The sequence below is a fragment of the Amaranthus tricolor genome, chromosome 8 (assembly GCF_026212465.1).
Source record: "Amaranthus tricolor cultivar Red isolate AtriRed21 chromosome 8, ASM2621246v1, whole genome shotgun sequence".
In the NCBI taxonomy this organism is placed as follows: Eukaryota; Viridiplantae; Streptophyta; class Magnoliopsida; order Caryophyllales; family Amaranthaceae; genus Amaranthus; species Amaranthus tricolor.
This window is the reverse complement of record NC_080054.1, coordinates 25,522,095-25,548,772: the sequence shown is the minus strand read 5'-3', so window position 1 is coordinate 25,548,772 and position 26,678 is coordinate 25,522,095. Positions and strand designations below refer to the sequence as shown.

At 31.7% G+C, this 26,678-nt stretch overlaps 3 protein-coding genes across 5 annotated transcripts; all 3 read right to left on the bottom strand.

Annotated features, from left to right (window-relative positions):
- Positions 1-3,389: 3,389 nt before the first annotated feature.
- Positions 3,390-7,016, bottom strand: LOC130821071 (photosystem I assembly factor PSA3, chloroplastic). Its single transcript, XM_057686684.1, has 3 exons — positions 6,565-7,016; positions 6,324-6,488; positions 3,390-3,906 (listed from the first exon to the last, which is right to left on the bottom strand). The coding sequence occupies exons 1-3, from the start codon at positions 6,931-6,933 to the stop codon at positions 3,559-3,561; spliced, it is 882 nt and encodes a 293-aa protein (XP_057542667.1). The 5' UTR covers positions 6,934-7,016; the 3' UTR covers positions 3,390-3,558.
- Positions 7,017-7,614: 598 nt separating this feature from the next.
- LOC130821070 (protein PHYLLO, chloroplastic-like) lies at positions 7,615-10,624 on the bottom strand. Of its 2 annotated transcripts, XM_057686683.1 has the most exons (4): positions 10,483-10,624; positions 9,025-9,387; positions 8,796-8,903; positions 7,615-8,076 (listed from the first exon to the last, which is right to left on the bottom strand). In XM_057686683.1, the coding sequence occupies exons 2-4, from the start codon at positions 9,177-9,179 to the stop codon at positions 7,845-7,847; spliced, it is 495 nt and encodes a 164-aa protein (XP_057542666.1). In that variant the 5' UTR covers positions 9,180-9,387; positions 10,483-10,624; the 3' UTR covers positions 7,615-7,844. The 2 variants fall into 2 exon arrangements, with proteins under 2 accessions (XP_057542666.1, XP_057542665.1); XM_057686682.1 differs by lacking the exon at positions 10,483-10,624 and having other exon boundaries at positions 9,025-9,445.
- Positions 10,625-14,129: 3,505 nt separating this feature from the next.
- LOC130821069 (receptor-like protein kinase FERONIA) lies at positions 14,130-17,738 on the bottom strand. 2 transcript variants are annotated; one of them, XM_057686681.1, is made up of 3 exons: positions 17,009-17,736; positions 14,822-15,041; positions 14,130-14,740 (listed from the first exon to the last, which is right to left on the bottom strand). In XM_057686681.1, exons 1-3 carry the CDS (start codon positions 17,713-17,715, stop codon positions 14,522-14,524), a joined length of 1,146 nt encoding a protein of 381 aa, XP_057542664.1. In that variant the 5' UTR covers positions 17,716-17,736; the 3' UTR covers positions 14,130-14,521. The 2 variants fall into 2 exon arrangements, with proteins under 2 accessions (XP_057542664.1, XP_057542662.1); XM_057686679.1 differs by having other exon boundaries at positions 14,130-15,041; positions 17,009-17,738.
- Between the last annotated feature and the right edge of the window lie 8,940 nt (positions 17,739-26,678).

Below are 26,678 nucleotides of genomic sequence, written 5' to 3'. Positions count from 1 at the left end.
ATTTAAAATTTAATTAAATTATTTTTGACGGAGTGAGTTTAGAAAGCATAAATCTTGGGGACAGCATCCCAATACTAAGAGATAGGGTTGCAAGTTACAAGGGGGAGAAATGAAGTGGGAACAACGGAGACGGTACGTGTAGAGTGTAGACCGATCAATTTTATTGTCCATCGTTTCCAACCCCGCCAATTATTGTTACTCTTTTTCTTTTTTAATAAAGCTATTCCATTACCTTAGTCAATAGTAAAAGTTCTTTTATAAATCACTTATTTTTAAAGTTAAAAGTTCTATTCATTATGAATGTACGTTCTTTTTATTTTTCCTATTTATTTTTTTCACAGTTTTTAATATAAATTTTAAACCTTAAAATCTTTAAATATACATAATAAAACATATAAAAAATACATATTAAAAAATTATATATTAAGACGAATCTAACGAGATCTCACATGAATATATTTTATCATCTAAATATGTGTCAAAAACATCAATTAAATTTCCCTCTCTTAAGATGGAATATGTCAAATGGGAAGTGAAAATATTACATTATTTATTTATTTTTTTAATTTGTAATTAATTTTTAATTTATAAATTAAAATATAGTTAATTGAGATCTTATTTGATTCGTTTTAATGTAAAGGTTATTAGTATCAAATTTTTATAACTTTTTATTATTGTTATTATACGTGTGTATTGTAATAATAAATGATAGTAAACATTACAAGTATTTAGAAGAGAGAAAGTATCAATTGGAGCAAGTACTCTAATTTTAGATAAGATTTCGAGTTAACTCTCAGTGAGTGATGGATATAATATTGTAATAATAAATGATAGTATAGCGAAAAACATAAAAAATAATTATGACATCATTAAAGATTTTTGGAGGAAAAATTATTGTTTAAAGAATGATGTATATGCAATTTAAAAAGTAATGATGACATTAATATTTTATTTAGTAATAGTTACAGTTTTCATTTTGGAACAATTTAAAATTTATGCTAATAAAATACTCTATACAATTATTATTAATATACACCTCTTAAAGATATTAATATTCTCACAACCTTCAAAAATTCTATTTTTCTAACCTTCAAAACTTCTATTTGTTAAAATCAAATAGTGGCAGGGCGAATATATTGACAAAATTGTAATCATTCATCAGAAAAAAAAAATTGAGAAGATGTAATATGGACAATCGCAATTGGGTGGCGTCTGATACCATGACAAAGTTGATCTTATTGCATTCAAGTGTTGATTTCAACTCAAGATGATACAATCATTTTCAGAGAACAAGGGAGTAGAGAGAAGAGAAGGGAAGAAACAATAGCCTATTACATATATCAGAAAGAAGAGAAGGAGAGAGAGTATATATATATATATATATATATGAGAATCAGGGGTATTTATGTAACATATATCCTTATTTAATGCTGTCAACTGACAATATTTAACAAATTATATATCCAAATATGCTAATAACAATTAATTATACTAGTTAAATTGGTTAAAATATGGTGTGTATGTGTGACAATATTTTTAGGTTCCCCTTACTATTAATATTTTCAAACATACATCATCATCATCATACCTAGTGTATTCCACTCATAGAAAACTATGATTAGGATCTAGGAAGGGAAGGACGGCGATAACTCATACCCATAAAGAAGAGCGCGGCCAAAAGAGTTTCCCAACTCGACAAAGACTAAAAAAAGTTTTCGCAATGAGAAATATAAATAAAAATGCATATAGATAAAATAAATAAGTAAAAACAATTAAAAAAATAAAAATGAAAACAATAATACTACTACTAATAATAAAAACGAGAAAAAGAAAGAGAACAAAAATTCCAATAAGTAAGCGAAGAGAAAATCGGTAATCTAAAATATGGATAAGACACTTTCAACTACCCCTATCCTAATCAGGTCCTTAAAGATTTAACTCGTACAAATCATCTTTAAACAGTGGGAATGTGGATTGCAACACAAGGGTCTTCACCCTTAGAGCCTTGAGCCTTGTCCACCCTCAACACGTTCAATCAATGTGAAGAAAATAACCCTTGGATTTCTTTTTTAAATCTATTAATTGATGTAATGCACCTAAGAAACCAAATCGCTAAGTCTTTTAGACTTTAATTATTGGTTAATATTAATTTACATTACCTTTGATTTAGTTTAATTGTTTATTTTTAAGGCCAAAATTTTAAAAAGTGTAAAGATAAATCGACTTCGAAAATTATTTTGTACTTTAGCTTCAGCTAGAATCAAAACAGTATATGTTCCGAAAATTTGAAAAAAATAAGATTTTTTAATAATTTTAATAAAAAAATAAGTTTCGGCAAAATTTTATTTCCAAAATAAGCGTCTTTGGCCCCAAAGTTAGGCTCGATATGTAATCGCTGTTACTAACAGCGAGTATAAAAAAATGATCGAAATTTTAGTCAAGCTATATGTCGCTGACTTTAGGCTTGTAAAGTTTTGGCCGACAATTTTGATGGATTAGCAAGCCTGAAGCAGTTGAGAATATCATTTTGCGGATCCATGAATCACTCTGAATACAAGAAGCTACCATCAAAGCTGGTGACAGATGGCATATTTTCGAGCCTTAAACTTAGAGAGCTTGGCATGTTTGTATATCCTGGAGATCGACGTTGGACATTGAGTGCTTCAGGTATCACTATAAAGAGATCAGTAGCTTAAAGCTGTCTCTGCTCTATTTTTGCTTTCCTAATGTAGATGATCTCGAGTATTTTGTGTATGCAAGCCAATCCTGGAAAGACAGAAGATTGAGTAAATTCAAGTTTATTGTCGGGCATGACTTCAAACGCATTGTACCTTTGGTTTCAAATGAAGCGGAACTCTTCCATAACGAAAGTCTGCGATGTTTGAGATTCGTTAATGGGGAAAGCATACCTCCTTCTTTGGTAGAGGTACTAACACGAGCTACTTCTTTTTACTTAGATCATCATCTCAGCATCTGCTATCTATCTCAATTTGGGATTGAATGCTTTAATGGCTTGAAGAACTGCATAATACAAGATTGTCCAGAGCTCGAAGGAATTTTAGACTGTCGGGAACAAGGAAGAGAATTTCTTCCTCAGGTCAAGCCTAAACTCGTTGTTACTAACAGCTACACATAGCTTGACTAAAATTTTGACCATTTCTTTATACTCGCTGTTAGTAACAACATACCGAGCCTAGCTTTGGGGCCAAAGACAATTATTTTGGGAATAAAGTTTTGCCGAAGCTTATTTTTTGATTAAAGTTATTAAAAAATCTTATTTTTTTTCAATGTTTCATATGTTCCAACATAAAACCTGTGACTTCAAGTAGTCATATAGGCTGCCCAATTTGCTCCAAGTTGCGCCAAAAAATGAACCAGGATTTAATGAATAAATAGAAACGGCAGATGAACTATTTCTAATTAAATGACATAGTAAAAATATTATGAAAATTAGTTAAATATGATTACAAATGATTTATATTAAAATTCAAATTTCATTTTCACTATCAACAACACTCTAAATCATAAAGTTTAAGCTAGACACAAGACGGCTGATCTTTAGCTATCGCGATTCTTTTCAAGTATCTCGGTGTTGTTTTGCTTCAGGAATTGTAGATCCTTCATCTGTAGTTGTATCGCTTCTTTGGACAACGGTTTCGACTCCACAACGAATTGTCCCTCCTCACTCCCGTCAACGACTCTTTCGGTTTTTTCTTTGACAAGTCTTTCGATTTCTGTTCGTTGAACAGAGGGAAAGACTGCGCTGAGCATTATCGTCAATAACCTTTCATCTTCTTCTTCGATTGGATCCTTGCCGAAGCAACAAATGTATATAGCATCAAGCGCTTTCTGAGCTCGTAGTTCCATAGGAATTTTAGGTGCTTCAGCTCTCAGTTTAGATCTTCTCTGCAGTTTCACGCATCGACATTAGCAAAAGAACACCATCACAAGACATATGACGTACAAACAAAATGGAACTGCAATCTGTCTGAGGGGACAGTGCTCAAGTCATAAGCTTACACACACATTCACTTGAATGTATAACAAATATTTTACTAAACCATTGATTAATCTCATTCACATTGTTACTAACAACAAAATTGCCAAAGCACATTCAAAACAATATGAAGTTAGCTGCATGAATCAAAACAAATTAGCATTGAAAATCATCGCTAAAAAAGATTATACCTAATTCGGTTTATCTAATACTAATCAAACTTATAATCACCCCTTGGACATGCCAGATTAGACTATTATTCTCGTAGCAAGTTTGCTCAAAACCGCATGTTGTAGAACTTTGACAACCACATGAAGATTTTTAGGCATTTAGTTCTTAATATTCAATCTTAGTTAACCAAAAAAAAAACACAGAACTTAGGATCTAGAAGTTAACTTCAAAAGTTCTCCCAAGCCTTAAGATATAAGAGTTTGAGATAGGTTTATCAACACAATTTGACTGGCACGAGTATAAATTGTAACTGAAGAGCCGTAAATTGCCTTTCCATCAAAAAATCATACTTGAACAAAGCTCAATGAAGAAGATCCAACAGATCCAGTTACAGTGACAAAAGGATAGCCAGAGAATATCAACAGTTGAATGATTTTTTTAGATTGAAAACTGCTCAGCGAGTTGTCTAGAAATCCAGCCATAGTCGATACTCTAAACATAGATTAATCAGACAAGTGTGACGAGTTTTTGGGATATAGTTGAAGGACTAAAATAGATGGGCGCAATCACTTCTCTTCAATTATACAACTAACGCCGCAGGTTTCACATTGAATTTTCCTATCATAAGTGTGTAGGAGATAATAGCCGGTATAGTCAATATGCACAACCATCAATGATTTTCCAGCCACTCCTTCACATAAGGTCTGCAATTATACACAGAATTTGGTGTTCTAGATTCCTTAATCGCAAAAGCCAAATATAAATTTTAATTAAATTTATAAGTTACCTAGTAGATTGTGGGAAAGCAACACTCTACAACCTAAAGTTACTTAATGAGGAGCATAATGGAATTTTACTTCATGTCCTTCACCATTGAAGAATCAAACTCTTCAAAGTAAAGTTACTTAATGAGGAGCATAATGGGAGTTTACTTCTTGTCCTTCAACACTGAAGAATCAAACTCTTCAACCTAAAGTTAACTTAACAAGAAGCATAACGGAAGTTTACTCCATGTCCTTCAGCATTGAGGAATCAAACTTATAAACCTAACACCATTTTTCTTCTCGTCATTCATAAGTATTACTCCTATCTCTTAAGATTAGTATTCTCAATTCTAAATAAAAACCCGTGTTAACATATCTGATCAATCATACCAACCTTGACAATAAATTTCCATCAAAATGTCAAAGTAAATATACACAAATATTCATTCCGCATAACTAAGTCTCAACGTTCAAGCGTTAAGAGTAAAAATGTTATAGGAATGTTTTCTTCAAATAATTGATATTTAAATTTGATTCAATTTCATCCTATTAAGTTATTCTCATTTCCAAAAATCCGATATTAACAAGTTAAAGTTCAATACCAAAAGGTTTTCATTGCCTCGCATTTTCAATTTATTTCACACTTCTAATTCACTTGGTGCCTCCTGATTTCAAGCTCATGGGTAAACTTGTGCAATGGGCGGGAGCCCGTTCTGACCCTTTATTATGCAGGCTTTAAACAGGCCCTCTACTAATATAAATGGGGCAGGCTAGAATTAGAGTCATAGGCTCATAGCAATGTGGCTAATGTGGTAGCATCATGAACTTGCTCTCTAGATGGACTCAGTTACATGAGATGTGGGTTTTGTCCAGATAACTCTGCGAGATTACAGTTCACAAAAATTTCTCGCATGTAAACTAAATACAGCCTGTTTGGTTATTGGTATTGAATGGTGGGAATGATATGAAAAATTTATGCTAATTTAGCTAGAAAAACTACCTTTATGGTTATACTTATTCTATTCCAATCATATCTTTTCACAAAATTTTACTCATCAATTATCACTTAAAAAGAGGTATTAAGAGATTATGAAAAATAATAACTAAAAAAACACATATTTGATATTGAGAGCTTCACTACTAGAGAATGAGTGAAATGACACATCATATTTATGAAAATTTAACTACTCCTAATATGCATTTCTAATGCCATATCAATAACCATATGTCAGTGTTAGCTGTAACTTAAAAGGTCACTTTGATACTAAAACTCTAATAGATTATGATCTAAGTATCTATAAGGGACAGGGTAATACTCCCAATTCAAGGACATTTAATCAAAAACTTAAAAGGGTACACAAAAAGTTGAAAAAAAGCTTATGTAAAGTTACCTCTTGAGCTTCAGTCATCATAGCAATGAAATTCTGTTCTTCAAATTCAATATCATTGGAAAGACGAAGTCTTGCAACTCCTTCCAAAATTTCTTCAGACTTAAGAAGACCAGCACCAACTGCAGCTAACCAACAGCACAATAGTACATACAATGGATCCCCTGCCTACCCACATCAAACAACAATTCTCACAAGTACATTGAAATAATAATAACAAAAAATCACAAACAAGTAAAAGTACCTTTCCGCGACGGTCTTGGAATTCAATAAAAGCCCTAGAATCAGAAATCGAACATTTATTGCCAACTCTCCTACGAAATTCAGCAAAATCAATGATATCACCAGCAAGACCACCTTCATCATTGACAATTCTAGCAATAAGACCAATAACAGGCAAAGAACCAATCACTTTGTTTGCAAAACCAGAAATCGGATTGGTGTTTTCAATATAAGATTTAATCACTGAGAATTTGGTACTTTTATTAGGGTTTATTCTAGATGTTAAACAAGAGTTGATGAATTGAGGGAAAGTGAGGTTATTGTGATTGGTAATGGTGGTGACGTAGGAGTGTTTTGCTGAGAATTGAGAGGGAGGGAGAGTGACCACCATTATTATTGGTTTTGATTTTATGGGAGGTCTAGGTTGCTCCAACTGGGCAACTATAATGAGTAAGGTGCCACTCAGTAACTTCTACTATTTAGCCTAAGTATTTTATGGGTATGAACTATTTGGAACGAGTATGTTTTGAGGCTTTTTTCCAAAGTGAAATGTATTGAGTATGATGACGATGAAGAGGAACTATTTGGAATGAATATCTAACTTGGTATCGATGGATTTAAAATTTATAAATTTTTTAATTTTGAATTTAATACGCTATATTAAAATGACTTATTTTTTATTTGTCATTTTACATTGCTTGTACGGAAAATTAATGCGAGGTATATAGGTAAGTAGACTCTCTTTCTTAATAGGCTATTCGTTTGGGAGAAATTTTCTATTTGCCCGGAGACAATGGAATTAGAGTCGGAACTCAAAGCTGTAGCCTACGAAGTGGGTGGTTTGGAAGAGCTGACCATGACCCAATGTAGCCGTGACCAATGACAGCGTTTGCTTATGGGGTCATTTGTTGTGGTCTACTGCAAGACTTGTCACATCAGTTGTATGGGGATTTTGTAGGAGTTTATCTACCTGACTACTCTTTCAAGTGTCACCTATTGAAGAGTAAAATGAAATGCAAGAAACAAGTATAAGGAAATAGATATACATAATAGAAGTACAATGGTATGCCAATACATATGACGTTTTTTCTTTGAGCAATTGAACATGGATATACATAAACGAATATGTATCTTTTTTGTCAAATATGGTTCAAACTAGTAATTGTTTTTCTGACAGCTATTACAATTACCAATTGAATCCGCGATGATAAATACAAAAATGATTGAATTGTAGATTGGATTGAAGAAGTGAAAACTGCTTATGATCCCATGAAAAACAATATGAACTAAATCATCAAAATTTCAGCTCTCCAGGTGACGTGTTTTTGTCAGAAACTGTCTCACAAATCTAACAACAGCAAGAGGATTTTCCAGGTGAACAGCATGTCCAGAGTTGGGAGCTTCAACTGCTTCATGATTTGAAGTCGGTCCTGATTTCCGGAAGATTTCATGACTAATATTCTTGAATTTCACACCTTTTTCTTCAACAATGAACATTAAGTGGTATCCTGCAATGTTCCAATCCCAGAGTGACCTGTTAACATAAATAAAGAAAATGTTCAATGATGGAATGGCTATAATGAACACAGTTTAGCATATATGAATCACATATGCAAATGGAAGATTTTTCTTCGATAATTCGCTGATAAACATCTATGCCAGACATGAAAATGGAAGTATATAAAGAAGCTCAAACTTACACATGTGCATCTCGCAACTAAAACAAATTAATCATAGCGAGGAAAAATACAAGAGAAAAACAAAGCCCTAGCTGCAAGAAATGACAACACTTAGATGCTAGTGTTTTCCTGTTTGCAAGACTGATTCAACATGCAACACCAACTCTGAAAACTAATGGACTTGGTCGTCAACAAAATATGGTAGGTTACACATTGTTAAAGACAGGGCGTGATAATCATCCAACATTTTCAAGGCGTTTCATGATGGATATCACATTAAACAACAGCACTTGAAAAATAAGGATAATTTTACTTTGTCTAATCGAATATTTGGTGCATCCCGAGTGGCCGTAAAACCAGCTAATGCATACAATTCGCAAGATAATCTTTGCAACACAACACCAGATATACTGTATAGTATCTGAATACCAAGTATGAGAAATAATGTACACCTTTTTCCTGACCTTGCTCTCTCCCCCGAATCACACACACACATACAAGCCAAATGTCAAGAACACACTTGTTTTCCTCGGGGGAGAGCAGGTCACATGATAATAGAAGGGGTAGAACTTACGGTTGCCTTGCTATACTCAAATCAGATAAAGCTTTGGCAAGACCATGAATATCATCATGCTCCAAGCGACTTGTAACCATTTTCTTGAAACATTGGTGTTCCCTAAAACTGTAAAAAAAAAAAGAAAGTAAGAAACCCTGAAGTTGATGTTAAATAACATCCTTTGTAAAGTAAGAATAAAGAAAATTGACCACAGAGGTTTAGAATCCAAAGGAGAGTAGGAGAATACCTTCTCCACAAATCCCCACGGTACCAGTTTTCCAGAAAAGACGCCAAACCAAAGGAAATGAGTGTGCGTGCTAGAGGTTGTTGATGATCTTGAAAGCATGGTTGAAACACCTTCTGTTGAAAGTGTTGGAGATCTTGAGGAGGTTGTTGAAGCATCTTGTGAAGAGATGATTGATGAGTATAAAAAAGATGTTGAAGCACCTTGTGAAGAGATTGTTGAGACTCTTGAAAAGTTGGTTGAAATACCTTGTATTGAGAACCTTGAAGATCTTAAGGAGGTTGTTGAGACAATTTGCATGAGGAATGTTGGTTCTACAATAGAGTGCCTTGAAGTAGTGGATTATCATCCAAGAATGGAGGTTGGCTACAAGTAGAGCAAACTAAGAAGCATGAGTTTATCAAGGTTGATTTCGTGCTTGAAAAATCACCTTTAATGGATTATGTTCATGTAGAGGGATTTGTGGAATTTAACCCTACAAAATTTCGAGGTTGAATTTTTTCTAAGAAGGGGAGAATGATGAGAATTCAGTCCACAAAGTCCAAGATCATAAAGTTACGGTTCCTACAACACAAGCTACGGTCCATGCTTTACTTAGCCACGCAAATGTCAAGCAAATGGCTGCTAATTTCGTGGGATTCTCTTCAAAGCAATCCTTTATTACTTGCCTTAAATGGGAAGTTGAATAAGGCACAATTCAAGCAGCAACTTGGACGGTTTTTTTAAAGAAATGCAAAGGGTTTTTTTTTAAATGCAAGGGGAGTTAAAGCTCTTTATGGGAGTTAATTTGCTGTTAAAATAACTAAAGGGTCATTCTCAGCTTAAATGCTTAACATTAAAAAGGCTTAATTCTAGCTTTTGTTTAATGCTTTGTTTTCTGATTTTTGTAAGGGGGAAAGTTAAAAGGTTCCTTGAAGGGGAAGTTAAAAGGTTCCTTGAGGGAAGTTGTTCCTTGAAGGCTTGTAACACTTGCATTATTTTTAGTATAAAAGGAACTCATTGCCATGCATTTTAGGCAAGTGAGATTGAAAACAAAATTCTGATTTTCTTTGTGAATTTCTTTGTGCTTAATTTGTGTTGCACGCCCCTTTTATTCTTATTACTTAGTGTTTGAGAGTAAAAGCTTTGAGAGTTTAAAATACTTAGTGAATTTTTGTTGCTCAAAGAAACCATCAAATCTAGAATAAGTTTCTAAGTTGCGTGGGTGTTCTCTTGTTTCGTTCCTTGTTGAACTTGTTCTTAAGCTAACTCATACACTCTAAAACGGCCCCATTACACTTCCACATCAATTATCCACACTTCCTTTTTCTCCTACAAACTCTTCCTGCATCTTCCAATTGCTTAAAATTTAATCAAAGAAAAGGCAAGATTTTGATATTAAAGGTATGTAATAATATTGTTCTGTCAATTTCAATCCAAATTACACATTTTGTATTTGATAAAAAAAAAATTATTTCTAACCTTGGTTTTCCGGCGATACGGCAGTCACCGGGATACCACCGGCGTGCGACGGCGGCCACCAGAGCCACCGCCGGCCGGCACCTTCTCCTTCTTCCTTCTCCCTTTCTCCTTCTCTCTCTTCCTTCCCTTTCTTCTTTCTTTTTCGTGGGTATCCTGGACAAAACCCACATTTCTGTTTTTTTTTTTTATAATAATTATGATTTCTTTTTTTTTCTTTTCTTTTATTTTAACTCTTACAATTTTAAATTACATGTTTAAAATTATTCTTTTTAAATAAAGTATATAAAAGGAAAATGAGTCTTTTAATTTATTTATTTCGATGGGTTGATCGGGGTATTAAATTGAGATATATTATTTTCTCGTGTAGACAACGGATTCGTAGACAGAGATTATTAGGAGCGTACGTTGTCTAGGATCGCGTGACAAGGTAATTCTCGATGTCCATTTAATTAGGACTATCCCATTAATATTATGTGCTAAGTGATAATTAATGTGTTTAAATAGAATGCATGGTTTTATATGACATTATTTTGTATGATATTAATTATTATGTTTTATATATTCTCAAATTATATCTACTATTATTTTTTTTCAAACTTGAATTTATAATTACTATTTTGATGAAATGTATATTATTATTTTGACAACGAAATTTAATACGATTTAGTTGAAAGAGAAATATTTATAATATTATTTTGATGAGAGTTGTATTATTATTATTTATTGAATTTGGGAGAAATATATTATGATATTAATATTGCAATTGAATATTCTTGAGATATATTTTTCTTGGGAAAACCTATGTATGATCATAAAATAAAATGTATAATGTATGTTTGATTATATGTTTGTGTGCATGTGACTAATTATTAAAATATATTAAATCACGTAAAGTGTAACACGAGGGAAATGAAGCTCTTATATTTGTTGTGATCCAAATATAAGGGTGATGAACAGGTTATCCTGTTTGGTTAGTATAGCTACCGACAGGTATTATTATTTCTGATACTTGATACGATGTTTGGTCTTCCTTCTATTTGTTGTGCTCCCAAGTAGAAGGGGTGTGCACACTAGAGTTTCCTGAGACTACTCTGCTGGCCTTGAATTATTTGGGGTGACGACCTCTTGATGAAGTAGGTATAGGAGTAAAGCCTCGGCCTACTGGCGTTCTCGTTCCCTATAATTAAAAAAAAATTTAATTATGTGTTTGTCATTATTAAATATAAAATTAATAAATTGGTTTATGTGATATTATATATATTGTTTTCTCAAATTAATTTCTTTTAAACTCAGCTATATATATATTATTTTCCAAAATTATTTTCAATTTGATTATATTTTATTTTCTTAAATCCTTTTCAAACTTAATCGTTTTACGGGATGGAGTTGAAATTACTCAATTTTCTGATTTTGAGAGTTTTTTCCTTGTTTTTCTTGCATTCTTATGTTGCAGGTTATTGATTGCGTGGGAATTGTGGAGTGAGGATCACTTAGAAATATAGCTTTTATTAGAGTCATATTTCAGTTTAAATTTTTTTTAGTTGTTTAAATTTTATATAGACATAGATTGCGTTTCAGTCTTCTCTTATGTTGTAAGATCCTTTGTTGCATTTAAAATTATTAAGTTATTTCTTAGTCACTAAGCCTTACATTTATTTTATTAGAAATAGATGTGGCGGTAACACTCCCATGAGTAGGTTTTGATTCATGTTTTTCATTAAAGGTGTTTTCAAAAATTCGACCTATTTTGAAGGTGTTACACTATCAACTTATATTAGGGGTGATGATGGGGTCCATGTACAATTTGTTCTTTTATTAGCTTAGAACATAATGAAAACTACAAAGCTTAAAAATGATTAGTTCTTTTATTCCCCATAGTGTTCTCAAACTAATGGTTAAAAGACCTTATTATAATGAAAATATTATGATGACAAATAAATTAAAAATAAATAAAGACTTAAGTAGAATAAAATTTCACATTGATGTGCACAACACGCATAGATCCACGAGTATATATTGCACATCTGCACATCTTTAAGAAGGGTTAGCTATATTGATTAGGCTGGTGCACCCACCTCTGATACACGGACACGCCATTTGACAGACGTGTCCCGTGTCGGACACGTGTCGGACACGGACACGCGACGGACACGCGAAAATCCGTGTTCGACACGCCAAATGAAGTGTCCAATATTTTAATATTTTTTCGGACACGCGGACACGGCTAGGACACGCAAGGGACACGGCAAGGGTAAAGGACACGTTTTTTTTTTAAAAAAAAAAAATTAAATTTTAAACAAAAGACAGAACTGAGAAGTTCTTCTCTCACTCGGATTCTCAGTCTACCGTTTCGAGAAATCGCGTTTTGTAACGGTGTATGTAAAAACGGCGTTCCGCCACGCTTATCGTCGTTTTGACCGTCATGAACCGGACTTGATAGCGAGTCTATGCGATTTTTGGCGAGTTTAGATATTTTTGACAAGATTGGACCCAAAAACAAAAGAACCGGACTAAGAAGCCTTGAAATATTGAAGGTTGATGGTCGACTCACCATTGATGAAGAAAACTTCTTAAACGTTGGAGTTGATGGAGTTTAAGTCTTCATGAAGGAGATGATAAATTTTTTTCTCTCACCTCATGATCTCCTTTTTGAAAAATTAAAATTTAATATCATTTCTCAAAAAATTTACTTTTACACTAGCAATTCAGAACTTGTAGAAGTACATCTACATTTGCAATAATTACTATTAAGAGAGAAAAAGATATGATAGGAATAGGGAAAGTCATATGCGTAAAGTAACTGAGAAAGTGGGGCGTGGGGAGGCGTGTATGTTTAGGAGTAATTATTATTAAAATTTTTTAATTATGTTTTATTTGTTAATCATATATAATTATTGGTCTATGTGTTAACTATTATTTAAAGTTTTTTTTTATATATGTGCTAATCGTTGTTTTTTAAATTCAATTACAAACTTCAATTAGTATTTTAAGATCAATTACAAAAAATATAAACATAAATTACAAACATAAAGTATTTTTATGTTTTTAAAGTGTTTATTTACAAATATCAAATGAAAGATTGTAAAATTATCTTTAATTTGATATATTTATTATATTGCCATTTTCGTGTCCCCGTGTCCGCCATTTTTAAATTGGCGTTTTCCCGTACCCGTGTCGTGTCCGTGTCCGTGTCCGTTTTAGTGCAACCTAGGCACCCACACATATGATGAAGGAAACTGACTAGCCTGCTTTTTTACAAAATTTTCAAATTTAATCTTCACCATTTCTTTACTAAGCACTTAGTCATCTATCTAACTTATAATACTCATTTGTAATCAACTAACATGTTTGAAACACAACTTTATACTAGGAATTCATAAATAATACTCCCTTCATTTTTTAATGTTCTTTTTGTGTAGAATATTTTATTTTGGAGAGAGAAAATTTGATTAAGATTTTTAAGACATAAATAGATTGTAAAATATATCCATATGAGATCTCGTTAGATTCATCTTAATGTATATTTTTTAACTATACGTTTTTTATAATTTTTTATAATACATATTTAGAGATATTAAGACTCAATATTTATTTTGAAAATTGTACGAAAAGTAAATAAAAAAGACAAAAATAACGAAGGAAGTACATTTTAACTCAATTTTCTCCAAGTACAAAATGAAATACATACAAAATATTTAATAAAATGTCTAAATGTGTCAAGTAAAGGTATACAGTATACTCATCTTGATAGCATTAAATAATGCTTATCATGATGTGGCCCGAACCCAAACAAGATCAAGATATTATAATATTTTATTTATATAATTGAATTACTAACAACTAACAACCCAACAAGTAACTATAAATTGAACATATATAATATTTTATTTGTCCCTACAAATATAAAAATCTCACATCATATTTATAATTAAATTAGTACAATTATTTATTAAATCCATATACGTAACCTATTTTTTCCATCTAAAATGCAATTCAAAGCACTTAATTCGATTCAGATTGACCCCTTTCTCATACTCTGCTACAAAGTACCATCAGTATTATTAATCTTTAAAATCTCCAACCCATTCAAAAAACCATTATAATACTGAGGCTTATTCCTTATATTAGGATGCAAAGCAACCCACAAATCTTGCTCATCATTATCTTCATTAACAGGAAGAATGACAACAAAATCCATCACATAAGGAATCCCATTACTTTGTGCCAACGCAATAACATCAACCTCAGAAACCGCAGTCTGATTATTGATATAAACATCAAAAACAATCTGATTAACCTTATTAATGTAGGATAAGATTTGACAGAAATGTAATCTCACCAAATAAGCAAATCCTGAATGAATTGGTAATGACCATGTTAGGTTGAATTTGAGGTTTAGATTATTGTTTGGTGTCATGAATCTTGCTGTTGAGTACATATTGATTGGTGCAGTGTAGGAAGGTAGGGATTTTGGGAAGGTGATGTTTACATCAGGATCAATTGTGTTGGGTGATCCAATTTGTATGCTTGATATGTATGGCGTGTCATCGTACCATGACCTACAATTAAACAATAATTTACTTATTATTGACTTTTATTTTATGCATATCAAGCTAATATATTTGAAAGAATATATTTGAAAATAAATAAAAGATAAAAATTACATAATCTCTCACAATCTAATATCAAATGTGTCCCTTTGATGATGCAATAATAATTTTCAGAAAAAAAATAATCATATGAAATCACATAAGAGTAAGAAAAAATATACAATAAAGTGATAATTTAATGGCCCTTGTATATAGATAGTTTAGATTATTGTTATTATTATTATTATGATTATTATGTTTAAAGCATACTAGAAAAATTGCTAATTAAAAATTATGAGTCAACCTCGTGCATAATATAAGTTAAATTCTCACCAAAAGGGATTTCCTCTTGCCAACTATTCCACAAATGCAAGCTAAGAGCCTAAGAGGAGCCAACAGGAAATAGTCCTAGCCTAGCAATGTATTTGCACAATTTTTTTTTGTTTGAGCTTAATAGTGATAGCAAGCAAGCAATAGTTTTTTTCTTTTTTTTTTAGTCAATAATTAATACTCCATCCAATTCTAAGAAAATATTATTTACAAAACACATATTTTAATAAAAGGTAATTAAGAATAACTTATGTTTGAGTATGTTTATCACAATGTAGGTTGAGAAAAGAAAAAGGATACTGTGATTTTTTGCTGACAGTACCCCTTGCCACATTTTAACCGACTATTGTAGGTACCTACTAGTCGTTACGCTCACTTTTTCTTCCTCTTTAGGCTTCTTTATTGGTCTATCCCAACTCCTCTTTCGTAGTAGGTAGCTATAGTAGTCGATTAAAATGTGAGAAGGGATGCTGTGAGCAAAAAAAAAATCAAAGGTCGGATTATTTAAAAATAATCAATAGTAGGGATTATTCACAGTAAATTGGCAATATGTCGAATTATTCAGAACAATTTTTCCTATTTCTTTTTATACTTAATCTTATTCAAATATAAAATGTCCTACTATTAGATTTTACATCAAACACTATTTCACTCTTAAATATCTCTATCGTCCTGAGTTTAAAAATATAAAAAAAAATTTAAATTAACCTAGCCCTCCCCTCTCCCTAGAATACAAACTAACAGATAATAAATAAATAATGTAAAAAAAAAGACATTTAATCAGAATACTATTTTTCTAATTCATAGAAAATAGGAAACTTACTTTTTCACACTATCCAATGCACTTATTCAATATTTAATAATCTATACATAACGTAATATTATAATCTTTGCATTAAGGCGAATCAAAAAAGATCTCACTTGATTATGTTTTAATTTATAGATTAAGAATAAAATACAAATTAAAAGTAATGAGTGAATAGTGTTAAAAAGAAACTTTTCCTTTTCTATGAATTAAAGGGAGTATTTTCCCGTTCCAAATTAGTTGCAACATTGGTAAAAATAACACTATTCATTCATCACTCTTAATTTGTGACTAGTTTTTAATCTATAGGTTAAAATATTGTCAAGTGAGATTTTATTTGATTCGTCTCATTGCAATGATTATTAATATCAAATTTATAATTTTTTATTATTCATAATTAGAGATATTAAGGATTAAATTAGTGCATTAGATTACGTGAAAAAAGCAAACGTTGCAAGTAAATTGGGGAGGAGAAAGTATATACTCCCTCCAATTCACTAGTAATGTCCCATTTGCTTTTTGGACACTATTCATCTGTTATTCTTAATTTGTATTTGTATTTTTATTATTAATCTATAAGTTGAAACATAGTCAAGTGTGATATTGTTTGATTTGTCACAATGCAAGGATTATTAATATCAACTTTTCATAATTTTTAACTATGCACAATTAAAAATATTAAAGATTAGACAAATACATTAAATAGAGTGAATAAAGCAAATGAGACATTAATAGTGAATTTGAGAGATTATTAACCAAAAACTAACCAAAAATAACTTAAAATACAAAACGGTTGACTTACCTAAAAAGGCCCGTATCATTGGCGGGAGAAACATAAGTACCACCCACATTAAGCCGGTACAAACTCTCAAGAACAGTGGAATTATCAATCAGAAAAGAAGTAGCCGCACCCACAATACTCACTCCATCAATATTATCATCACCATACATGCTCGGCATCGACACCACCTCAATTCCATTTACATACCCAAACGCCTTTTCCGACGCAATAAACGTTACAATCAACTCTCCATTCTCCACATAAATCGAGTACTCCTTAACAACGTAATTAACCCCTAAATCTTCGGCATTTTTCAAGGGATTATAATTTCGAAGCAAGGTATAAGATCCAGCAGTAACAGAGAAAATCGCATTACTCGAATTCCATCGCGAATACGTGTTAGGATAAAAGTGAATTCGAAGAAATTTACGTCCAGATGAAACCGGAAAAGAATAGGTTAGATTTGATTGGAAAACCCTAGCCGAGATGTAAGGAATTGTACTAATATTACGCGATTGAGTACCGGCATTTGCTTTAAATGAACGTTTAGAAGATAATAAAAACTTGGAATTACTGTCGGACCTCCATTTTCGACCGTTTGAATCTGTTGCTTGAAGGTCGAATGATCCGCAATCTAATAGAATAGTATCTGTCGGAATATAATTTGTTGCTTGAATTGTATTTAGTATTAGAATAAAGAGTAGAATTAATGGAAATATATTCTCCATTTTTGAAATTTGTTTGTTAATATTAGGATAATTTGGGATTATAGATGATAATATGATTTATAAGGATGGGTTCAAATTAACGCGTAAATTTTCAAATTAATCAAGAAGTGAAATTAATTACGTGAAAGAAATGTTTTCTGTGTTGGCAAGCAAAAGTTTGATTACTTGTCGGTTGTCACTCATATAATGAATGATTAAATATAAATTGTCAAAGCATTTTCCAATATGATTCAGTATTACATCTGTTTTCAACACGTAGATTAGGGACTATGTGTTAGCTAATAAGTGAATGTTTCTCATATTTTTTATAGAAATTTTGAATATTTTGACTCTTAATGGGGACATAATATCATCATGTAAGCAGTGTTCTTTTTAACAATTTTGAGACTTTAGGCGAGAAATATAAAAAAAGGGTTTTATATAAGTAAAATTACAGTTATTTTTTCTCCAACTATGTAGTTTAGTAGTTATGCGCTTAACTGAAAAACCAAATGCTGCAAGTTCGATCAATGCTAGATGCTATTTGTGAAAATACTAATTTTTAAATTGTTAGGAGTAACTCAATTTGGGTCCCTTTATAAGTTGGGCTTTGGACGGTTGCACCTCAAAACTACTCTTAGGAACGACTATGCATAGATTAGACAGGTTTATTTTTCTATTTAATTACTTAAGATTATAATAAGTGATTACTTAAAAGTTATAATTTGTTATAAGAACGTAACCATGGGCGAAGTTACATGGAGGGTCGGTGGAGGCTTAGCCCCCTCGCCGAAGATAAGATCCTTTGTATTTTTGGTTTTAGTCCCCTTACTAATACGATAGTTTAAAGAGTACAAAAATATAACAAAAACTACTATAACTCAATGGCTGAAGTAACACATTTGTACTATAAGGTTAAGAGATCTAACCCTAATTTAAACGATTACTTGTTATAGATTAATACTCCTTGCTTTTCATTTATTTCACATCCATCCTTTTGTGTGAGTGTTTATATCTTTGATAATTTTAATAGTTTTTTTTAGACTTACTACGAAAATATATAGAGTTTTAAACACTTAGTTTTTTTTCAAAATTGATAATTATTGGAAAGCTTCATCTCAATTTATTGAATATAATTTTTGTTTTGATTCAAATTCATTTCAAAATACATGATTTTAAAATTTTCTTAATTTTACTAATTTTTATATATTAAATAATTTGCTAGTGTATCGACAATTTGACTCCCCTCTAATTTAAAATGCTAACTTCGCCCTTGATCGTAAGTGATCACTTTAGTGTTATATATTGCCCATTCGCTAAAATTAAATAAACCCATATTATTATTATTTTGAAATAATCTCACCTATTGTATATGTCTGCCGAAAATATACACAATTCAAATAATTCATATATATTTAACCTTATTTCAGTCATTAAAACACCATAAACTTTTCGTGTTTTTAATAAATTTTCATATTTCTTCGAACAAAACTTCTAAACTAAAAATACCAGTTTTCATTTTAGTTGGATATTTAAGCTGACACACGAGATTATTCAAGCATAATCAAAAATCAAAAGTTCTTTTGAGAAATGGTCATTTTTAGTGATTATCTCTAATTGAACCGATTCAATATATATTCTCTTAAATATTGTATGTAGTCATTAAAATGATATAAGTAGACATTAAAAATATTGTAAGTAGATATTGTAAGTAGGTATTAAGGGTACGATAAGTCGACATTAAGAAAAATATAAGGAGCCATTAAATTTTAATGGGTTGGGTCTAAGAGACTAACTCATCAAAAATTGGGTTCAGTTGTAGCGCTTGAATAGTATCTTAAATTATCAATGCTAATTAATTTTTTAACAATTATTTAAAATATTCTACTTTTATTATCTTAAAAAGTCTCTAATATTATTCACATGTCATTGTATATATTTTCAAAGGTAATCATAATTATGAATTATGAAAGTATCTTTGAGAAAGGGACAAATATATTTTACGCGATGGAAGGATGTCGGTATGACTGCTGCCTAATCATATTTTATGACAATAAGACGTGTTTTTTTTTTTATTTTACGTCATAATGTCGTTACTAATTGTTATGAATGGTGCGTAGGGGTGTCAAACAGGTCGGGTTGGATCATTTTCAGGTTCGGGTCATATATAAATGGGTCAATAGACCCTTGACTTGAACCTGACCCATTTAATCAAATGGGTCAAAAATTGAAACCCCGACCTGATCTGTGGCAGGTCGGGTCAACCTGCTAATGACCCATTTAACCTGCTTTTTTTTTTCAGGTCATTAAACCCACATATTTCAGGTCATTTGACCCATTTATCCCATTTGACCCAAATATTCTATTCACATTTTTACTCAAATCAGACTCATTGTGCAATGATATCTTCATGGATCATCACTTAACCCAATTTCAGATTCATCATCAATTGATTTAACAACATCATCAATTGATTTATCATCAGATTCATCATCAATTTAACAACATCAATTGACATGATTACTCCCAAGAACAACAAAATGGAAATACAAAAGCAAACTCCAAAAGAAAATACACAAAGAACTCAATATACATAGCAGTAACAGGATTTTGTGGAATGGAACACAAAAAAAAATCAAAAAAATCGAGCATTAAGAACAATGAAAATAGCAGTATCAGGACTAACAGCAATGAACATTAAAATCAGAAAAAATCGAACAAAAAATAATCAGAAAAATCAGACAATAAAAATAAAAGAATGAGAACAGAGAAGAGGAAGCCCTGAAGGTCGAAGACTCGAAGCACTCGAAGACGAAGTGGAAGGCGCACAAAGAAGAGGAATGAGGAAGGCGCACAGAGAACTGAGAGATGAGGAATGAGGAAGGCGCACACTCGCACAGAGAACTGAGGAGAAGAGGAATGAGGAAGGCGCTGCGCACAGAGAAAACTGAAGAGGAATGAATGAGGAACTGAGGAAGGCGAAACCACGAAATAATTTTAGGGTTTATGATTTTGAATGGAACAGAGCGAAGAGGAATGGGTTAATATCGCAGGCCCAACTCCCAAGTGGGTTAATATGGGTCGACCTGACCTGAATGACCCATTTAATAAATGGGTTAAACAGGTTTTTTTCGGGTTTAAAAATTCAACCTGAACCTAACCCATTTAATAAACAGATCAGGTCGGGTTGACCCATTTAATTAATTGAGTCAAAAATCTAAACCCAAACCCGCTAATTTCGGGTCGGTTTCAGATCAGGTTGGCAGGTCGGGTCAGCTTTTGCCAGCCCTAATGGTGTGATTTGAGTGCATATTTTGTGTGCATTCATGTAGTAACTCTTGGGATGTAATCCCATAAGTATGTCATAAATGGGTGTATTAAGATAAGTCTTGATGATTGTGGTTTATGATGATGATTAAAGTATGGATTAATGAGGTAATGAAGTATGAGTTATTCATGGGAGTTATTCATGGGAGTTATTGGACCTAATGAAGAAGTTCAAAGGTTGGAAGATGCTCTACTATGCAAGTCGAGCAATACTGTCAGAAGCCCTCTGAAGTGCCGCTCGACCATCTCGCTCGACCGAGCGAGCTCCAGAATGGGTCGAGCAAGCAGACAGAATGCAATCAGAAACTTCCTGTAGTCCGCTCGACCAGGCTGCTCGACCGAGCGAGCCTCTGCTTTGGTCAAGTGATGTCTCTGATGCTCCTAGCATGCTGTTTTTGACTCTTCAAGTTCTTGGAGATGTTTCATTATCATTTATTCATAGCTTTAATTAGGGGTGTTCAAAAATATCCGATTCCGAAAACCCGATCCGAAAACCCGGTTTCCGATTTTTAAAAGCGGATAAATTACCCGGTTTCCAAAATTCGGATAATCCGGATCGGGTACCCGGTTTTAAAACCGGGTATTCGGGTCGGATACGGATCACGAATTTTGGAAAACCGGGTACCCGGTATCCGGTTTGATTTTTTTTTTTATTTTTTTTTATATAAAAACAGAAAATTGAAAGCCCTAAATCAGTTCTTCCTCCTTGCCATCTTCTTCCTCCTTCTTTCGTGCTGCGCCTTCAATCTTCCTCAATTTTCAATTTTCACTCATTTTCTTCAATTTTCAACTTCACTCATTTTCCCCCAAATCACAATCCAATCAAAATCAAAAACCCTAAAAATTGAACTCAAAATCAATTTTTGAAATCCATATCTAGATCTACGAAGAAACTCGTGGTGTTTTGAAGATCTTCTTGCCTTCTTCCTCCTGCGTTCTTCAATCCAGACACAATCATCTTGCTTCTTCAATCTTCAGATCTTCTTCTTCTTCTTTTTTAATCCTTCACTTCTTTAATTGGGTAAGTTTGTGTCAATTCATCACCATTCTTCTTCTTCTCCAGATCTTCTTACTTTTTTTCGCAATTTCTGATATTTGTCACTGATTTGTACTGCCTCTTGCATTCTATGGCAAACGTGATTAGATAGGTATGGACTTACGGTGTTTTTTCCTGTAATGATCTGTGTTTTTCTTGTCTCGTATTGTTGGGTGTGTCTATGGTTGCTAGTGTCTAGTTTTTTGTTAGTTACGCTTTTGTTTTTAGAGAATGTTGTTTTTGCTGCATTATCTAAAGGAAGCATGGAGCTGTCTTTGAATTTGAAACAGTTGAATTTCTGGATAGTGTGATATTCTTTAGTTGACATTTAGTAATCTAATACATGTTTGGTACTTATTTTTCACCGATTTGGTACTTATTTTTCTCAAATTTCAGTATTTGCTATTTGGTACTTATTTTTTTTTTGCCCTTTTCAATTTTGTCACAGATTTATTCAGCCATTTTTGGTACTTATTGAAGATCTACATGGATTCATCGCCATTTTCCGATATTCTGATTATTGTTTTGATATTCTGATTTTGGGTAGCCATTATAATATTTGATTCTGATATTTGTTCAACTTGTTCAATATTTTTGATGTATATGATGATGGTAGATTATATATAACAAAATTCTGCTTGTATATGATGAATTGATGATGGTAGATTCACTACTTGGTAATTTTGCTTGTATATGATGAACTGATGAATTGTTGATGGTAATTTAGAGCATACCGTCTTACTCTTTACTCATCTATGAAATAAAAAAATAAAAAAATTAACAAAACCGGGTACTCGGTTTCCGACCCGGTTTAAACCGGGTACCCGGATTTCGGGTACCCGATTTAAACCGGGTCGGATCCGGAACTCAATTTTCACTATCCGGAAAACTGGGTACCCGGTTTTTCGGAACTGGGTCGACCCGTTATCCGGTTTTGAACACCCCTAGCTTTAATATACTTAATGTTACTTAGTGTGATCTCTCCTATAAATAGAGAGCTCTCACTCACATTGTAATCATCCACAAAAATATACCCCAAGCCAAACATTAGCCTATATCTCTTCTCTATAGTAATTCTCATATTTGAGAGTTCTTTGAACTCCTTTGATAATATAAGAGATACTATACACCGGAGGACGTAGCCTAAGTTGGGTGAACCTCGTTAAATTTTTTGTGTCGTTTTATTGCTTTATTTTCTCTTACAAATATCGATATCATTGATAGCGTAATTTGTTTGTCACTAAACCTCATACATTCGATCTTGGCAATATTGGAGTTTGAAATACAATGTTCGAACTCTAATACATCATCGTTTTCACTAATTTGTCTAAACATTCTATATGAATATATGAACATTTTTAGATTACCTTTGGGTCTCATAATCTGATAATTTCATAACGTGGGAGTGTTTATTAAACATATTAACCAAAATGATTACTTTCTAATTGAAGTGTTTATTCAAGTTATCAAATTTATTTTGAGACAAATATTTTGAATCAACACGGTTTAATATTGGGTCTTGTACTTTATATTGATTTTTTATTTTTTACCTAATTTAAATGTTATTTAAATAAAATCGGGTTAAAATCAAATTTAATTACAATATCACATAAATATCAGATATATTCTGAACATCTTTACTTGCTACAACTTATATTTATCCGGTAGTCTTATCTTTCTAGCTAGTATGCTTCTTTCTTATAAAACTAACTCTAATGTTCTAATCCATATAGTGACACTTATTAAGACATATATATTTATTAATTCCGGTTAAAATAACTTTTTAAGAAATCAATTACTATTTTAATATATTTGATAAAAAAAATCAATGGCTCAGATTTAAAATCAAATCCTCTATCAAAATTACATCAACGTCAACCACAATAAAATTGCTATAGTTTTTAACAAAATTAATAATTCTCAAAATGCTTTATTATAAATAATTTTCTATATGTTTCCTGTTAAAAAAAGATAGTTTCTTATATTATCTTCTCCTTATATCATGCTAAATGAATATTCTGCTCCTTGATCATAGGTCTTTTATTTAGGAATATTATTTTTTCTTATTTTTGCAAAGTTGTCAAGTATCTCTTATTTTTTAAACATAATTATGGTCGTCCTTTCCTAGTTTAGGCTTAGTTTTTTTGGTACAGTAGTATTCGATAAAAGTTTTGTATGAGTTTAGTCATATTATTTTATTGTATACCAACTTAAAAATAATAAATATTTTTCAATAATTGTACTTGTTAAGTAGAAAACATATTATTTTTATATCTTTAATTTAAGATTGGTGCACACTAAATAATGTGAACCAAATCCATAGAAGATAAGGCTAGGAAAGCAACAATGAGAAACAAACCTAGGTTTCCCCGAAAAAGCCGGCACATGTTCTAATTGATTCTAATTGAAATAAGACTCGATTTAACCTTAGTTTTAGGAAGTACTCTTATTAGCTGTCAACCCTTCACACCGCAAAAACCAATTAATCACCATTACTTCACCTCCAAACAAGGTCATGTTCTAACTTATTGTCCTCTATAAAACTTAATAATGTTCTAGTTGTTCATGCTATCACAAAGAATATTATTTCTATCTTAAAATTGTGCAAAGATAATTCTATTTGGATCCCTTTATCATCGATCCAACTTTTTCCAAATAATACTCTTTGTCAAGGACAATCTAATGAAGGAGTGTATATGGTGCAATCTTCTACTTGACACACCTATTGGCCTATTTACAAGTCCTGATCTTCCCTAGACAACTTATCTGTAGGCATAATCTTAATGTAACTAGCTTATCTAGCTACGTACATTAATTGTTAGAGTACATAATATATTTTCGGGCCTCAATCATTGAGATGGTTTTTTGACATGGTATCAGAGCTAACATGGTTCTTCGGTAGTTTTTGATCATCAGGCAACAGTGTTAATCACATTGTTCTCTATGCAGGGTTCTCATCTTTTGGGGGTAAGATTGACTGTTTTCCTCTAGTACTCCCTAGGGAGTACGGGTATGGATCGTCCGCCACCTTCCCTCACTCAAACCCTGTTTTCGAGCAGGATATTAGGTTGATGATGATGATGAGAGAACGTGACAAGAGGTTACGAATTTGAATCTCAATCACCCTTCAATTAAAGTGGAATATTTAGCTCAGGAATGACGATGACCCGTAGAGCATTCACACATCTAGCCCAAAAGGCTCTCAATATATCATGGACCCTCAACCACCAACTTAAACTTTTGAAATTGAGTTGGTTGCTTGATACTCTTATTGCACAAATAAAAGTCATAAACTTCCTTTAGCTACATCTTCTATTCATTCTAATGCTCCTTCACAATATCTTTGATTACACTCTCCTTTATGGGTATGAGTTGTTGTCTTCCTTCTCTCCCCAGACCCTAATTATAGTTTTTTCTATGAGCGAAATACACTAGGTATGATGATAATGATGTTGTAAATGATTAAAGTCAAGTTCTCTTCACAATCTTATACCTCCTTTTTTTCTAGAAATTTCTTTCAAACAAATTTTACCACCAAATAAGTCAAAATAAATCAGGTTCGTTCAAAAATGGCTCCTTAACATGATGATCAATTAGGGCAAAGAGGGCTACTATACATGTCCTAAATTTTTTAGGGTCTAATATTTTTATGTATGATGTTAAAATTAATTTGAATTAAATTTAGATATATTTTGAATTAATTTGAATTAGTAAATTTTATTAAGTAGTTCAAATATCGATAATAAAAAACAAAAAGATCGAAGTATTATATTATTTGTTATCTCTTAACCCTTTTATATTTCACACCGAGTCAAAAATAAATGAGATGGCTCTGTTAAGTCCTTAAGTACAGACGAACAACTTTATATTATTATATAATTTATTCCAGAAAAATGTAAAATATTCCTAGGGTTAATTCTTGAATCTTGATGAAGGCTTGATAAATGTCCCTTCTTGATTAAATTTAAATAAATGAAATTTGGCCTTTCAGATTTGCAAAAGCCCAATTAACCTTAATTGTAAGTGATAATAGAACTTTTTACATAAATATTAATATATAAAATGAAAAATATCAAATTGGCACTACTTTTAACTTTATTGCATTATATAAATAATTGACCATAAAGAATTATATAAACAACTTTATGTGTAAAATTAATTGTTCAATTCACCTACTGCATGCTAGATTATTATATTTAACATAAAAAACTATTTTAGAAAAATTGAAGTTACTAATGCTTGTGCTAATTACTCCGCAAATGCTAACAAAGGCCTTAGCCCTAGCTAGGAGATCTGTTAAAAAGAATAATAATATATCTGAAAGGGAATTAGAAAAAAAAATAAAAAATAAAATAACATCATAAACGAATTAAAATAAGAATATTGCAAAGTAAGTAAGATAGAGATTTACAGAGAGTAACTTCCAACACGTGACCAATAGAGGGAGTATTATCATTTAGGTTTAAATCGTCTGTTATTAAGTTTTAAAAAATAATGGTCAAATTTTATTAATTTGAATATATTTTTATTAAATGTAATTTTGTTCGAGTTAAATTTATTTATTTTTCACTAGACTTGAATGAAATTAAATTTTACTTTCTCCATTTTATTTAGTTGATTA